The 16925-nt window shown below is 43.5% G+C and overlaps 1 protein-coding gene across 5 annotated transcripts in view; it reads left to right on the forward strand.

Moving 5' to 3' along the window:
* The window catches only part of C21H1orf226 (chromosome 21 C1orf226 homolog), a 281417-nt gene that overhangs the window by 200131 nt on the left and 64361 nt on the right, over positions 1-16925 (forward strand). For 2 of the 5 annotated variants that reach the window (XM_074349719.1, XM_074349721.1), the window contains one exon: positions 2508-2581. In XM_074349719.1, coding sequence (XP_074205820.1) covers positions 2508-2581 — 74 coding nt within the window. Of the gene's footprint in view, positions 1-2507; positions 2582-16925 lie in introns of those variants that run through there. The other 3 variants (XM_074349720.1, XM_074349722.1, XM_074349724.1) reach the window with 2 other exon arrangements.

Here is a 16925-nt window from a genome sequence, read left to right on the forward strand (position 1 = left end):
TTTTTGTTTTTTTTGTTTGTTTGTTTGTTTTTGTCGGGACATTCTATAAGGATGCTGATGCCTCTTTTAAAAGTAAAGTATTTTCTGCTTGCTGTGGACCCTTCTGATGGTCCTCATTAAATTAACACAAGGTTCCCTGGGAGCCTGGTCTCTCCATTCTCCTGTTGAGGCCTTGCAGAGAAGGAAAATATTTATTCTGCATTATGTTGCTTCATTATACTTTCCTTTTGATGAATATATTAGTCGCTTTCTTTAGACTTGCAAGGAAGAGTCTCACCTTTGACAACAGAGGCTTATTCCAGGCTCGGAGGGGATCTGGGCCAGAACACGATGCTTCCTCTTCTTCTGCAGTGCAGGCCCAATGAAGTGGAGAAACACGCGGCTGGGCACCAGAATCAACTGTGGTTATTAGGGGCTCAGCCTGGGCTCCATCTAGGACCTGATAGTCTTCAAAGAGAGGATTTGATTGGGGGGAACTGGTCTTTTCTTCGTGGAGCTGGCAGGTCTGGGCCAGCCCCCCTGTGACACTTGACCTTTGTCACGTGCAGTCAGGCGCTGAACCTGAGCCCAGTGGTCGTGGCTGGGTTAGTAAGGACAGTTCACCAGATGCACACAGCGTAAGCCAAATCACCCACCTTCAGAAGGAACCCTCCTTGGGGCTGCTTTCCTCAGAGAGGGGCAGTGGGTGTGGCAGCTTCTTGGCGTTTCATGGCCTTTTTGGTGCATTGAGTTATTTACTCTGCTATTAACTTTGAAAATTACAGCAGGGCAGCAGGAACTCTTATGAGCAGATTTTCCTGTTAGTAAGAACATGAGGAAGCTGAGGCTGAATTCCCTCAGGAGCAGAGCAGCCTCTGCTGTGTTTAATTTACAGTGGCCATTTATTGAGTAACACCAGGGGCGGGCCCTCACCAGGGACAGTGGTTAACAGGATCACCATCAGCTGATTGTCTTAGAGAATCAGGAAGCCCTCCCTGGGTCAGGCTGAGACTCCAAAGGAGTATGCCGTGCGTCTCTTGGAGATTTCAATTAACCTCATCTTTGGTGTGAAAGAGTGGCTCTCAACCCTAGGATCACATCATAGTCACCTGAAATGTTGGTTAAAGCTATGGATTACTGGGCCTCAGTGAGCTGAGATCCGTTATATGAGTGACTCTGAAGAGATGGAACCCTGGCATCTGGAGATTTTAGAAAACACAAACCAGACTTTTAGTTTTGAGAGAGGTGCATTTCCCCCTGTTTCTCCTTCTAAAGTACAACCAGTAACCCTGGACACTGTCTATAAAACAAGCATAAAATTCTGAACAGTGGAGAGAAGGCAGGCTGGCCGGGAATGGAAGGAATCACACGGTTATGAGTTCCTTAAGGTTAGTTTTCACCTCATATGTCCGAGACTCGAAGCTGAAGAAGCCTGCCACCCTGATATGGCACTGGGAACATGGAACCCCAGAGAAAGCCTGCTCTCTTCTCTAGCGAAAGGAGGAGGAAGGAGGTAGCATAGCAGAAGACTTGCACAGCAACCACCCGCTTCCAGCCAGACAACACAGGGAGACCCACCACCCAGGCCAGCAAAGGCCGAGTAGGGAGCCCAGACCCCCACCCTCCCCTTGCCAGGCTGTGATGAGGGGCATGTGATACCACCAAGGAGGGTATCAGAGAAGGCTGACAAGAGTGCTGGGACTTTCAGCCCTGCCAGCTAGTAATGAGCCTCCTGTGCCCCATTCTCTTTCATGGGGAGATGAGTGTGTTCTTCCTCAGTTGTCCTACATAGCACTGCCCCTGTGACAGAGGCCAGCGGAGATGGATCAGGAGTCTCTGTCCCTGCACCTGCAGGTGGGACCTGAGGGCATGTGGTAGCTGCTCCCCAGCCATGCTGGGCTGTTGTGGACTTCATCAGGCACCTGGGGTCTGCAGCACTTGGCTCCTCTCCCCCTCCCCCATCCCCATTCCGGTCCTCATCCCCAGCTACTTAGGGGTCCATCTCCTTTGTGTCCGCAGTAAGTCAGATTCACAGCCAGTGGGATATCCTCTTATGAGTAAAGGCACGTATACTAGTTAGCTTGCCAGGCTTGTGTTCAGCGTTTCCCCCGCTTTAAGGGAGGAAGGTGGGGTCTCTATTTCATTTGCATTTGGCGACACCATTCAGTCTCTGTGGCCACTTCTCCCTTTTGTTCTCCCCTCTTCAGCTCCTCTGGAGTGATGTATGACCTTTTTTTTTTTTTCCTGGTGATTTCTCCATGAAGTTATGATTTTAACTGTGGTCCCCTGAGACCTCTTGGCTCCTGCCCTAACTGCTGCGCCCTTGAGAGACACTCTCCTAAAGTGCTTGAAGGAAACTGATCAGACTAGATGCTTGACATTTTCCACTTGTCCTTTGGAGCAGTCAGCTCCAGGCCCCTTAGAGGGAACGAGGCCAGAAGCAAATGCATGTGTTTGCGTAAGCATTAATAGCTCAATGTGTGCCCTGGTTCTGTAGCTGAGGACAAGCCTAACTTATTCATTTACAGCTTCTTTTATTGCAGAAAAAGGAGTGGACATGGGATGAGAGCAAGATGCTGGTGATGCAGGACCCTATCTACAGGTAAGAGCCCAGTCCCCAGGATCCGCTTGTCATCTCCTAGAGCCATCTTTCGGGCTGGTGGGTCCAGACAGATTAAATTTATACTGCTTTTCCCTCCTGAGAGACCTGTTTCTGTAGATGTAAGTACAAGAAACAAATCTACCTTATCTTTAAGATTGAGGGGAAAATTCTTCTCATGCTCAATTACTAAGAAACTATGAAGGATGTCTGCTTGGTGTTAAATCCAAGCCTTTTAGTTGTAATTTGAAACTTTTTCATTTTGTGCTAGTTTTATTTTAACTGAAATTTCATAATTGCATATATGTTGCTCAAAATGAGGGAACTGGGTTTTTGCATTACCCTGTGCTTATAATTTCCCACAGTTGTTATCTGTTCCAATTTTCTTCCCCTTCAGAGATTGGCGCATAGATACGGGGGTTATGATCATTTGAGGAAGCAGACAGTCAGAAATAGAATCCCTAGAAATGGCTTTCACATCACAGTGAGACAGGTGTGACTCCAGCAGAGACTGGATGACTGCCATCCATGTGTGCTCTCTGGGCAGAGGAGGACCTGATAGCCACACATATGAAAGCCAGGGCCCTCCTGGGACCCATGGCAGGACCTCTGATTCATCAGTGTCATTCTTCTCTGCTGGATCTCTGCTGACCAAGCCCTGCCCCATCCCTTCTTCCTTACTGTTTTCTTCAATGGGGGAATGGGTTTTAGCTATTCTTTTGGGATTTAGGGGACCTAGATTTATGTTTTGATTTTGTCTCCCCTGAAATAACTTGCCTTGGTTGAAAAAGTGAATAAAGGTTGGACCTCAACCTGAGAAGTTGGCATCATGGTGGTCCTGCTTCCTAAGTCAAAGAGTAGATGCCTATGAAATGGAATTTCTGTTCATTCAAACAAATATACATATATTTAAAACACTCATCCCAGGTACCATGCTAGGGAATTTGGTAGATGACTTAAATGAGTAAGTCATGGTCTCATGTTCTCATGGAATTTTCGTCTAGGAGGAAAATGGAGTCCTGAACAAATCATTGTGGTCCAAGACAGTGTGTCTGACAAAATGGATTTCTTCCTCTGTGTTCCTTTTGTACTTTTAAGTGTTTGTTGAAATAACAGTTACAGTGTATTACTGCTACTTAAAAATGTCTGTCTTTTGCCACTGGACTATAAGGCTCTTGACAGTGGAGAACTCTGTTCAACTCACTTTTATATTTCTAGCATGAAGCCTTTGGCCTCGATGAGGCATTTAATAAGTGTGTGACGGGTGGTTGGATAAATGTACTGAACTAATACCGGAAAATTAGTATGTGTTATAGTGGTTCATAGGCAGGAATAATCACTTTCCACCTAAGTGATAAGCAAAGGCTTCAAGAAACAAGTTGCATCAGAACTGGGCTTGAAGGATGTGAGTGGACAAACCTTTACCGTTTGCACTTTGTAAAAGGAAGAGTTTCTTGTTTTGTTGTTTTTGTTTTTATTCAGTGGCATCCTATACATACAAAGGTGACCTCTGTGTGGATGCTGGTCATGAACTTCAATCTTGCCTTTTCTTGGCTGAAAGAAAGGACTTTCAAAACAAAGTTTTAACATATCCCAAATAAGCCATTTTTATTTATTTTTGTAACAGATTTATTGAGGTGTAGTTGACATACAAAAATTGAGCATATTTAAAATGAGTAACTGGGTAGGTTTGGACATGTGTACACTCCTAAAACCATCACTCAGTCAAGACAATGAGCATATGTTGCCCACAAAGCTTTCCTTGTATCTTGTAATCTTTCCCTCCCATCCTTCCCTGCTCCATCTCCCTCCCTCCCACCCTCCACATCCCCAGGCAACTACTGATCTCACTTCTGTTGTTATAGATGAGTTTGTGTTTTCTTGAATTTTGTATAAATAGAATCATACAGTATACAGTATTCATACATACAGTATACCCTTGGTTTTTTGTTTGTTTTTGTTTTTGTTTTTTGGAGGGGGGCCTGGCTTCTTTCATTTAGCATAAGTATTTCAAGATTCATTCCTTGCTATTCCATGTGTCAGTAGCTTATCCCTTTTGTTACTAATTTGTGTGCTATTGTGTGAGTATACCACAGTTTGCTTAGCCATTCACATGCTGATGAACATTTTGGTGGTTTCCAGTTTTTGACTATTACAATGAAGGCTTCTATGACTGTTTGTATTACAAGTCTTTGTATGGACAGGTGCTTTTATTTTTCTTGGGTAAATACCCAGGAGTAGAATGACTAATTATATATGGTAGGTGTGTGTGGAACTTTTTATGAAACTGTCAAACTTTTCCAGAGTGGTTGTAGAGTCCCAGTTCCTTCGTGTCTTTGCCAACATCTGGTATCATCAGTCTTGTTATTTTTGGCCCTGCAAATAGGTGTGAATTCATGTCTCATTGTGGTTTTAATTTGCTTTTTCCTAGTAAGTGATGATGTTGAGCATCTTTTCATTGTATGTGCCATTTGTGAAGCATCTATTCAAATCTTTTAGCCCATTTTTAACTGGGGTGTTTTCTTTTCATTGAATTTTGAGGGTTGCTGATAAATTTTAGATACATGTCCTTTATCAGGTATATGATTTGCAAGTATTTTCTTCCAGTATGACTTGCCTTCTCTCTTAATAGTGTCTTTTGAAGAGCAGGAGTTTTCATTTGGATGAAATTCAAATTAAATTTATGGATTGTGCTTTTGGTGTCATGTTCAAGAAATCTTTGCCTAACTCAGGGTCACAAAGAGTTTCTTCTGTGTTGTCTTCTGGAAGCATTATAGTTTCAGGCTTTACATTTAGGTAAATGATCTATTTTGATTCAGTTTTTATATGGGTGAGGAATATATCAAAATTCTTTTTTTGTTGTTTTTATTTTGTTTTGTTTTGGTTTTTGGTTTTTGTACTTTGCTTTTGTTTTTTTGCACAAATGGATGTCCAGTTGTTCCTGCCTCATTTGTTAAAAACCTGTTCTTTCTCCACTGAAGTACCTTTGTTGAAAATCAGTTACCATATCTGTGTGGTTTATTTCAGAACTCTTTATTCTGTTCCATTCAGCTAATTGTCTATCCTGACACCAGTACCACAGCTTCTTGATTACTGTAGCTTAATAGCAATTATTGAAATCATGTAGTCTTAGTCTACCGACTTTGTTCTTTTTCAAAGATTTCTTCCCATTAATATTAGTATGGTATATCTTTTTTATTCATTTTTAAGAAGAAATATGTTTTTTGGGGGGGTGGGCGGGATAGAAAACGTCAACTAAATCTTAAAATGAATTTTCCTTTGGCCACCCTCCACCCCCGCCCCCGCCTCCAAAAAAAATCCACACAGCGAAGTATCTTGTTGTAGCTGTCTTGTGGATATCTTCCTGATCTATCAAAATTTAGCAGCCTGTGTTTATGAACCAAGGAATGAAGTTTAGCTAGTGCTTTTCCAGTCTCCAAGACAGTTTTTTCCCTCATGTATTAAATCGTGGTGTCTTGGTCTCTGTATGTATGGATTTGTATATCTATGTGCTTCAGGTAGATGAAAGAGGACTTCTTTCTAAACCGTATGTGTCCCATTTTATCATCAGTAAGAACGTTTGTTGTCATGATAATATGGTAATATTTACAGACGGGCTTTTTGGGGTACAGTATTTTTCTGCCAGTAAGGAACCACTCTGGTTTGGTTCAGTCGTGCTGCTGAAGAAGACATAATTGCTTGTGACTTTGACGAAACGCTGGATTACTGCAGTGTTCACTTTAGGAAAACTCCTTTATGGAAAAATACATTCTTCCTGTTGAAAAGAAATACCTTTAACATAGCAGTAATGGTATTTTTGTTTTTTATTAAGTAAATTTTAAACTTAAATCTTTTGCATCCCTCACACAGAGTAACAGAGTCATTTTTTTTTCACTTGTGATGAAATATATATAGAATGTAAAACTTGCCGTAGCATATCCATTTTTAAGTATACAAATGAGTGGCCTTAATTACATTCATGATGTTGTGCAACCAAAACATTTTCATCGCTCTAGACTTTGTACCCTTTATGTAAGAACTCCTTGTTCGTCCTCCTTGAACCCCAGGTAACCTCTAAAATCATGGAACTTTCAGAGGTTAAAGACTGTGGTGAACATGTGGTCCATTTTCCCCTCCATTACAAGATGCTTCTGTTTCCTTAAAGTGATTTGCTGTTATGGGGTTCTTTGTTAAGTGAAGGCAAATTTCTTCATGACAATTTTTTCCATTTATCCTAGCTCTCCTCTCTGGAGCCACAAATATATAGATCTTATTTTTCTAAAGTTCCTGAAGCCATTCTTCATTATTTTTTTTTTCTAGAGTTCCAAATATCAAAATGCCATATTTTGTAACTGACTATACTTAAATTTAAAAAATAACATATTTCCTCTTAGAATATTTTAGAATTTAATACAATATTCCAGATGCTGTCTTATTAGTGTAAATTATAGAGACACAATTCTGCCCTCATGATGTGGAGTTTTGCATTTTTTTTTTTAAGAATTAGATCACATTAAATTTTATTTGTTAAACTGTATTAGATCTGTTCCTGGGTCATGGTGGATTTATCAGCCAGAATCCGTAGGATATTCGTAGTAATAGTTTTCAATCCGTCTTTTTTACTCATTCCTTATTCCTGCAGTTTTATCTTTTATTTTTTTTTTTTAGCCTAAATGCAGAACTTTACATATACCCTTGTTAAATTAGATATATTTCATTTGAACCCATAATTCAGGGTTTTTGGATTCTTGTGAATTAGGGAAGCAGGCAACTGTGAATGTTATGGCATAAGGACTTTGTTATAGGTTTTAGACCTACACGATTGCAGTAGGAGCTGGGAAGTAGACAGTCCAAAAAAGACCAAAGAGAGGTCATGAGCCAGCCCTGGTGTGGGTTAGAAGTCAGAGCGTGCAGGATGCCAGGTGCATTCACGTGTTAGAGTGGACTGGCAAAGGGACAGGCGCAGACGTCTGTGGAAGGCTGTCAGCCTCTAACCAGTGATGACCTTTAGAGCATCGTTGCTACTTCATTTCTGCCTCCCAAATCCCCCACGCATTTCTCTTGTGAACGGTCCTAAACTGCAGCTGTGCAGGGAAGGGAATGCCAAGACACACAGTTTTAGCTTAGCTGAGTTGACCCCTTGTAAACCATCAGAGCAGGTCCTAGTAACAGGTTAACTGTCCCTCTTAGTTTTCTGTTAAGTGAAACTTTAGTAAGAAAATTTTCATCCAAGTCACTGATAAAGGCTATTGAATAAAATGGAGAAGCTAGAAAATGCAGACTTCATGTTTGTATTTTTCCTTTACTTGTTTTAGATTTCATTTCCTCAGTTAATATGCTTATTTTGCCTTTACTGATTTAAAGGGCATGCTTATTTTTTTTTTAAGTTAAAAAATAGCACTGGAGTAGTTGTATGGTTATAGAAGTCACTGTGCTTTTGAATTTCAGTTTTACTGCATTGCTGTCCTCTACCTTTGTCATACTGGCACTGGAAGAATTAACATATTTGACTTAAAAAAAATCCCTAGACTTATGTTCCTCAATGCTAGGGATCAGACTGACAAATAAAATATGTATTTTTTCCCTTAAAAACCAGAGGAAGTAAATTAATCAACTGGAAATCTTCTGGAGCCAGACTGGAAGTAATTCTCCCGTTTTGAGTATAAATGATCAAACCAGGTAAAAACCCCCTAGGGTTTCCAGTCAGTCCCCAGAAATGACATTAATTAACATCCAGGCAGTTGGTGAGATGATTAGAAATCAGAGGAAGTGCATTCCAGTTTTGGCCCTCCAGTTGAGCCAGGCTTTGATTTTGAACAAGTTAGAGATAAATTATTCAGGGCTAGCTGGGGAAGGGAGGAAAGGATACATGGAGAACTGATGTGCACTGCTGTTCGTTGTGCTTGGCTCTGAGGAGAACAGTGGTTTATCAGTCTGGGTCCAACTGGGAGACAGAACTTACACAATGATTTAAGTAGGAGAAGAATTGTGAAGAATTACTAATCTGTAACGAAACAGTATCTTCAAGATATAAAGAGCAGTCTTAAGAGTCCTCTAGAGCTGAAGGAGAGTACACAGAGAAGTACAAACTTGGAGGGGGAGCCCCCTCCCAGGCGGGGGTCCAGATTTCACCGTGGAGCATGTGTTGCAGCATCTGGCTTACAGAGCAGCTCACTGGGTTGTTTAGGCCCCAGCTGGTCCCTCGTTGCTGGGAAAATAGGAAGCAACCCTCAAGGGCCAGGTGCAGGAGAAGGACATCTGGTGGGTAGGTGCACGGAGGGAGGAGGGTGACACTGTGGATAGGAGGCCTGAAACGCTCAGGGTCTTTGCAGGCAGGGCTGTGGGTAGGTGACCACCCAGCCATGCTGGGAATGTGAGGTCGCTGGACCGCTATGTTCTGGGCTTGTGACTGGGACAGACCACCACCAAGTGTCCTGCTGGTAGGCTGCAGCAGCCGAGACCAGCAAGAGAGGCCCTTTCCTCCTGCCGTGTCCTTCCACTGTACAGGGAAGTTGGAATAGCCTGCTCACGGTAAAGGAGTGAGTACTTAAAGGAATTCTGTCAGTTATCACAGAGCACGCACTGAAAGGGCAAGAAACTGGTAACTGGTGCAAGTGATGAGCAAGACAGTCCCTACCTACCTGTAATCCACAGTCAGATGAAGTTTGACATGTGCTACCTCAATCCTAACAACAACCCTGAGTGGCAGAATCTGTCATTCCCATTCTTCACATGAAGAAATCGAACTTCAAAGACATTAGGTAACATTTCCATGATCACATAACTAGTAAGCGGTGAATAGCCAGACTCCTGAGCTTCTGTCCTTTCAAGTTTCACTGCTTCACTCAGTGTCATCTGCCTCTCAAAACAAGCCCCCTCATTTATTTGCCTTCGTATTTAGTTTTTATCATTTCAACTGACATAAAAAAACTAGATTTGAAGGTGAATGAAATGCTTTCTGTCTTGGGGATTGATAAACCTATGCTTGAGGATTTCTTGGGAAATCAGGCACCTCCCTGTAGCACCTTTAACTTTGTTAACAATCGAGTTTAAGTGATCAAGCCAGACAAAATTAAGGAAAGATGAGTACTCTCAGATTCAGGAACACATTAAACTACAAGCAAGGTAAATAAAAAGAAATTGATTCTTAAACTCTAGACTCAGAGTGATGAAACTACAGAATGAAAGACAGAGATTTTAAAACAACCCGGAGGGGAAAAATATATTGCCTACAAAGGAACACAATTAGGTTGATAGCAAAAATGGAAGACGAAAGATAGTGAATTATCTTTAAGAATCTGGTAAGTCAAGTTAAGTGAGATAGAAAGTACTCTTTAATACGTTCTTATTATGGAAATAAGGTAGAAAAAAAAAATCCTAGGCAGCGCTTCTGAAGGCTTCAAAATAAACGAAAAGGGCTTCTGGTCCTGAAGGGAGAATGAGGAGTTCAGATCAAGAAGAGCAAAGGCAGAAGAAAGGCTGGTGTTTATAAGATGGAGTGTGTAGTGAGTCCTACAGGAGCAGTTTCAATAGAGAGGTGGGGGCAGAGTCTGCCAGGGAGGGAAAGGAGAACCATGGTATAATGAGTTGGAACTTAGTAATGGGGTCAAACAAATACTATGTTTTTAAAAGAAGAGATAGTAATAACTTTATAAAGGATGAAGACAGAAGATTTCTTAAAATGTGTATAATTTTTAAAGCATTATTTAAAAATGGAATTAGTTATTATCCTAATTTAGAATATAGAGGTAGGATCACATACTTAGGAGAGAAGATAGACTATATTGTCATTGGTTACTCCGTTGTTCTGTGGATCCAAAAAGTGCTCTCAGAATCCTTAAAGATGACTCCAAAACCCATGTTGTTTATCCAAAATCAGAGGGAGGCAGTTCTACTTGATGAGCTCCCTTCTTTCAAACTCCCATGTCCCCAGGTCCCCAGCTCAAACCCTGACATGTGTTCCCTTCACTCCATTGTCACTGGATTACGGATGTGGGGTGGGGCCAAGATATGAAGGGTCCTGAAAGATCAGGGAAGATGAGCAGACCTGGAGCTGAAGCCAGTTCTTTGCTTTTGATACATTCATATCTCATTTGTCCTTTCCCTGATTTGTAAGGGACAGGGTGACTGTCTGCATCTTCCTGTGTTATTTTTCTGAGAATGAGTGTCTTCTCCTCCAGCCTCCCATTGTGTGAGGTTCTTGAAGGGGCCTCTGCTAAACTGGGAAAACTGATAACCAAAGATGTGGAAGCAGCCCAGCCTGTAGACCGCTCCCTAACTTCTCGTCATTTCTGGGACAGCCCATCTGAAGGGTATGAGTGTCCATCCCTCTAGCTGTGGTGATGTTTCACATCAACCTGATGTTTTTATTCCCTCCAGCTCTGGGCCCTTTCATAGACAGTATCTTTTCATACATAGGAATGAGTAGGAGTTACTCACCCAATTTTATGCATGGAAAAGCTTATGAACTAAGAAGGGGAAGGAAAATCATTCATGCTATCTGGCTTCTTGGTTCCCCAGGGCTGCCCTACAGTTTGTTATTTGCCCCTGCTAAAAATTCCTTTTGCTCAGATGCCAAGACCTTTCACCCTCTTCTGCCTGTCAACTCTGTCAGTACAAACACACTCCCCTTAGGTGACCCCCATCTTCTCTGAGGTTCCTCAGATCTCCTCCTCCCCTTAGACGTTTGTGTCATTGCCCGCTGACACTCTGTCCCCTGCCTCTTTGCATTTCAGACTTGTTCCTCCAGCACCGTGAGCATTCGCTACCCTTCCCCCAACTACCCTGTCTCTCACTTTCCATGGACTCCCTCTTGCTCCCTAGCAGTATGTCCAGCTCTCTCCCGTCCTGGAATAACCTCCTTCAGCCCTGCTGACCCCATTCTGTCAGCAGTCAGCTTCCTCCCAAGGCCCTGAGTGTGTTTTCACCAGTGCCCACCATCCTGCAGTTCCTTGTATTCTGACACTGGTACCCACCACTTCGCCAGACTGCTCCCTCGGGCCCGTCGTGTGTGCCCCCACGTCTCCCAACACACCAGCAGTTCCAGGTCCTCCTGCAGTGCCGCCCTTCCTCCTCCTCCTTGTGTTTCTCCTCTTATTTCATTTTTTTCTGCCTCCTTGTCTTTTGTTTGTTTTCAACCCTACATAATTGTATGCATGTTTATCTTTCACCGTTCTTCATCTTTATTTAAAAGCAAGTTCTGCACTTTAATCTTTATAGGCTGACAGGGTTCCTGGTATTTAGAAAGTCTCAGTAAATGCCTAGGATGGACTGTGAGGCTCCAACAAGGGACTGCTGACCCCTAATTCATTCAAGGGCTCGTGACTCTGTGTCCCGTGCTCATGTTAGCACACACATTTCTTCTCTCCTTCCTCCTCCTCTTCTTTCATCCTTTCTGCTCAAAAGTCATCGTATGCTGTGTAGAAAGCACCAGGAATGCAAAGACAGATAAGGCAGAGCTCATCTCAAGGTCCTCACGGTGACTCCTCCTTCCCATGACGGTTCTTCAGGTAAGTGCCCAGGGGAGCATGGCTGAGGTGTAAGCTTTAAAATGACCAAATAATACATACCACTTGTTATTAAAAGATAAAGTAGTGACAAGGTTTTATAAAGGAGAAAGTCAAGAGCTCTTCCTTCCACATCTGTTGCTTCTAGTACCACTGCATGTGCAAATATACACTCAGGTGTGTTTCACGGTCCGCTGTTACTCTGTTGACAGTTCTCTTGTGAGCCTGTTTTTCTCTCAGGAACGTGTCAAGGACTTCCTTCCACATCCGTACTTAGAGCCTTCCTATGAGAGCTTTGACTCTGAGAGTTCCAGAGCGAAAGTGATGTTTTAGGGAAACCAGTGTGGCGTGGAATGCCATGCGCCCCAAATGTGAGGAGACTCAAGTCAGGGAGGTGAGCAAGGGAGAGACTGCCCAGCAATCTGAGGACAATGGCAGAGTGTCTGTACAAAAGGGTGACAGCAGTAGGAAGTGTAGAGAGGGGTCAGTCTGCAAGCTGTTGTGAGCTCGGACCATCCAGGCTATGACAGTCTGAACACAGAGGGAATGAGGGAGAATCCTTTTATTTGAGGAAGCGGGGAGAAAAAAACACCAGTGACTTCACCTTGAGTCTCTGGTAGTTTTACCTCGGCCCTTTCTTTTTCTTTTTTTTCAGATGTACACTTCGATGAATTTTGATAGAGGTATACACCCATGAAACCACTACCAAAATCAAGATAGCTAACATTCCCATCACCCCCCAAGAGGTGCAGTTTTCAAATTCCCAATTTATCCTTCCCACCCCCTTTTACCCGTGGTAACCGTTAAGTTTGTTCTCTTTACCTCTGCCCTTTCTGAGGGCTTCCTGCCTCTGGTGGATCTCACTTGATAATTAAATTCAGTCATGGAAGCTCTAAGCATGAGCTCCATGAGGCCACACCCATTTTGTGCACTACTGTATCCCTAGTGCCTGGAGCGGTCTGTAGAGCATAGTAGGTGCTCAGTAAACACTGCATGACAAACCAAGGGCAGGCTTGTCACTGAAACATTCACTTCAAAAAGGCCGTTAAACCTACTTGTCTTCTTGGTGGCCTTATTCTCTGCCTTTCTTGGTGGCCAAAAGCACAGCCCAAATGAGGTAGTAAACCAGCCAGAGAGTGAATAGATGTACAGAGCAGAAAACTAAAGACGGCTGCGGGCACGATCCAAGTCAAACCCCTGGGCCAGTCTCTCTGTGCCAGGCCTTCAAGGGCATCTTTTACACAAATAATGATGGAAAATCCAATTAGGCCAAATTTAGAAAGCGATGTAATTAAATACTGTCTACCTGGGAGGGAATTACCCTGTGGAGGAGAGACCAGGGGAAGAGGGAAACCAGGCCTGGTCCCAGTTCTATTACTGAATGACTGCCTGGTTTCAAATTTCATTACTCTGTTCTTCCTGCTCTCCTTTCTGAGTGCATAAAGGGAATTCACTTAGAATTTGTGCAAAGCATTGAAGAGTCTCGCATGGGAAAGTGTGTGCAAAGTAAAACCAGCCCTTCTCCCCATGACGCCTTTCCTTGCTGCCAAGTAGATACTCACCTGAGTGTCCACTGGATGGTCTTGACCTTTTACAGGACGGGATACAGGTATCTTTGTGAATCTGATGAAAACGGGATTCTCTCCCTAGAAAAGTTAATTCTCATACATACTTGCAAAATTTTGATTTTTTTTTGGATAATTCATAGGCCGCATAGTCCTGAGGTTTATCAATTCCAAAGTAAGACCCCTGGTGCCAGTAAGTATTGTAAGCCTCTTCGAATATTTTACACATCAAGCTAGAAAGGTTTATCATTGGCAGCCCTACTATAGGAAGAGAAACAAGCCAGTCTCACTTTCTTCATAACTTAATGCTTCAGTGATCAATGGACTTTACTTCAGCATCCCGTGTCATTAGAGGAGTCTTACTCAAAACAAACCGATCTTTGTGTTGGTGGGTTTCAAATTAGGTAGGGGGAGAGGATTTATGTAGAAGACCTTATGATCACCCTGAGTGTCCTGGGGTCACAGGGGTATGGGAAAGCTGGCATAGGGTCTGTTCCACACCAGTAAGTAAGGATTATTGTGTGACAACCTCAACACCAAAGGCCAGTAAAGAAAGATGGTCCTTGTTCTGCAGCCCACCTCTGGCTAGCCCTTGCCATTAATAGGTGGTCTCCAGGACTGTTGCAGGACCGTGTCATAGCTCATCCCACAGTGACAGCTGGACTCTGTGTTGCAGGACCCTGTCCCCCAGCCTGGCTGGGCAGCCCTCTGTGGGCTCCTCTTTGTGTCTTGGCACAGTTCAGAGGAAGGGTGGGGATGTCCCCCCTCTAAGAGCATGGCGGTCGTGAGCCCGGTCTTCCTTTCTCCTTCCTAGCACAGACCTCAGACTGTGGAGGTGAGGATGACTGGGAGGTCCAGAGGGTAATGTGTGGAATTCAGGAAATGTGGCACGGGAAAAGCGAAACTGTGTGCGGGTCCCCACACCCTTTGTCGGGAGACCCAGGGAAGCAGCCACTGAGGAGTTAGGGCTTTTCCCAGTTGCTGGCAGCAGTCATGATCGAACCATAACTGAGTCCTCTGTGTTCGGCTGTATTTGACATTTCTGCCTGTCAGATCCTTACTCATCTTTCAAGGTTTCTTTTAAATACATGTCCACCAGGAATTCTTTCCTGATTTCATACCCACCCCCACAGTGAGGATCTAATTTCTGTTTCTGCTCTGGACCCCGAGGCTTTATAGCCCGGAAGTTCATCCTTGTATTGTAGTTATTTGTTTATCTGTCTTATGTTTTTAGTGGGAGCTGCATCTTATTCATTTTTATGTCTCCTTGACTACTGCCTTGTACATAATTGTGCTCCAGTCATATTTGTTAAATCGAATTGACTTCTTCTTAAATCTTTGCAAAATTCCCAGGAAGTGGGTACACTTGTTCTAGAGACCTCTATCCACGATTGGGAACCAGACAACCTAAGCACATTTGTTGAATCCTGGATGTGACCCATGTTTGAAGGTATTTGGGGAAGGTGACCAAAAACTTAGCATTAAAGCTTCAGAACATATACTCTGTTAGAAGATAACAAACAGCACACAAACGACTATTAAAAAGGCAGCATTGCCTTTGAGAACACTGAAAAACAAGAAGTCGAGCGACCTTGTTCAGCTTTGCTCCAGGAGAGGGCCCAACATCTCTTCATGCTGCGGGACTAAGCACAAAGCAGGGCTGCCTTTGAAAATAGGCTCCTTCCTCAAGTTGGCCAAGATGCCACGAGCCCTGTCTTCTCTCACTGCTGTGCAGTTAGCTCTTTGCTTGGGGGGTTGATGGCCTTTTCTTGATTATCTTGGTCTTGGACTGTATCTCTTGTCCAGTTGCTCTCATAACTATCGGAGGGCAGATGGGAGAAATGAAACCATAATAAACTGTAAGTGTGTTCATCTTGGTTTTTAGTGATGGCCCCAATAAAAGGATGTTTGGAGGGGAAGAGCCTCAGAAGGACCACCCCTGATGGCTGAGATCTGCACATGAGCTTCTTATCTCTCATTGTCTCCCATTAGCACATAATCAGTCTTGGAAGATGATACTGCCAGAGGTGGTGGGGTGCTGCTGGTGCATTTCCTTCGAAAGTTGGAGTGGCCATCTGGGCAGTGGGCTAGTGGTCAGATCTGCCTATCCCTACTCCCGAACACTATTTAAAAAAAAGAAAAAAAATATGTATGTGTGCGTGCACATGCACACATAATACATACATGTGCACACATTTATTTTTATGTATGTGTGCAAATATGTGTGTTCAGGAGTGTTTTTTAATCAGAAGAGCTAAATCTAAATCTCTCCCAACTGCCTTTGTTCACTGATGGAAAGGACAAAGCCCTAAGGAAACAGTTAAGCCTGGCAGATGCCTTAGCTGACAAAGAGGAATTTGACAAGCTAAATGCAAGAGAAACTGCAAGCGCTCATAAACCAGGTCCCAAGAGAGCCTTTAGTGTCCCTGGCAGGCCTCCCTTCTCAACTGCCACATATTTACATGAGCCCTGTCTTTCAGGCCTTCAGAGCCAGGATGGATCCATATGTATCTCCTCTCTAATAAGATTGCAGCAGAATGTTTCTGATTGCACATACTTACATTTTGAGCCATGGTAGTCACCCTCACTTGGGGGAGAGGGAAGTAAGGAATGCACAGTAAAATGCAGATCTGGAGCAGGTGAAACAGCCTCTGCTTTTAATCAGTACACTTTCCTGAAAGATTAGACTGACCTCACCCCTCAACCAGTCTCGTTCCTCCTCCTTGCACATCAACACAGCCTCAACACTCTGCCAGAGAAAGGCTTAGCTAATTCAGGAAGGCCACCAAAATGCTGTCTAAGAAGGGGAGAGGGAGCCAAGCCAGGGGTCGACGGTGCCCCCTGCCCAGAGGAAGCACTGCGGCCTCTTTTCTGAGGTGAACTTCTTTGGTTGGACCCTGTCTCTTCTCTCCATCTGTTTCTTGAGCCATCATTTTCTCTGCATTTCCCCTGGATCTTGAGGCTATTTCTGTTTTGTTCCTTTTTTAGCCTATAAATAGGCTCAGGTTTTGCCATCGTGAAAAGAAAAGATACTCCTGCGGCCGACCACGCTAGCCTGCTCTTTCCCTGCCAGGCTCCTTGGAATCGCGTTTGCTGTGTGTATTCCCAAAGTCATTTTTCAGCTCATTACAGTTGGGCTTCCTGTGCTCTCTACAGAGACTGTCCTTGCTGAGGTCACCAGGGATGTCTTAGCTGCTGAGTCTCTGGCTCACTTTCTGTCCCCATCCCATTCAGTTTCTCTGAAGCACTTCATGCTCTGGACCTTTCCCTCCTCCT

Source organism: Camelus bactrianus, chromosome 21 (genome assembly GCF_048773025.1).
Source record: "Camelus bactrianus isolate YW-2024 breed Bactrian camel chromosome 21, ASM4877302v1, whole genome shotgun sequence".
Lineage (NCBI taxonomy): Eukaryota > Metazoa > Chordata > Mammalia > Artiodactyla > Camelidae > Camelus > Camelus bactrianus.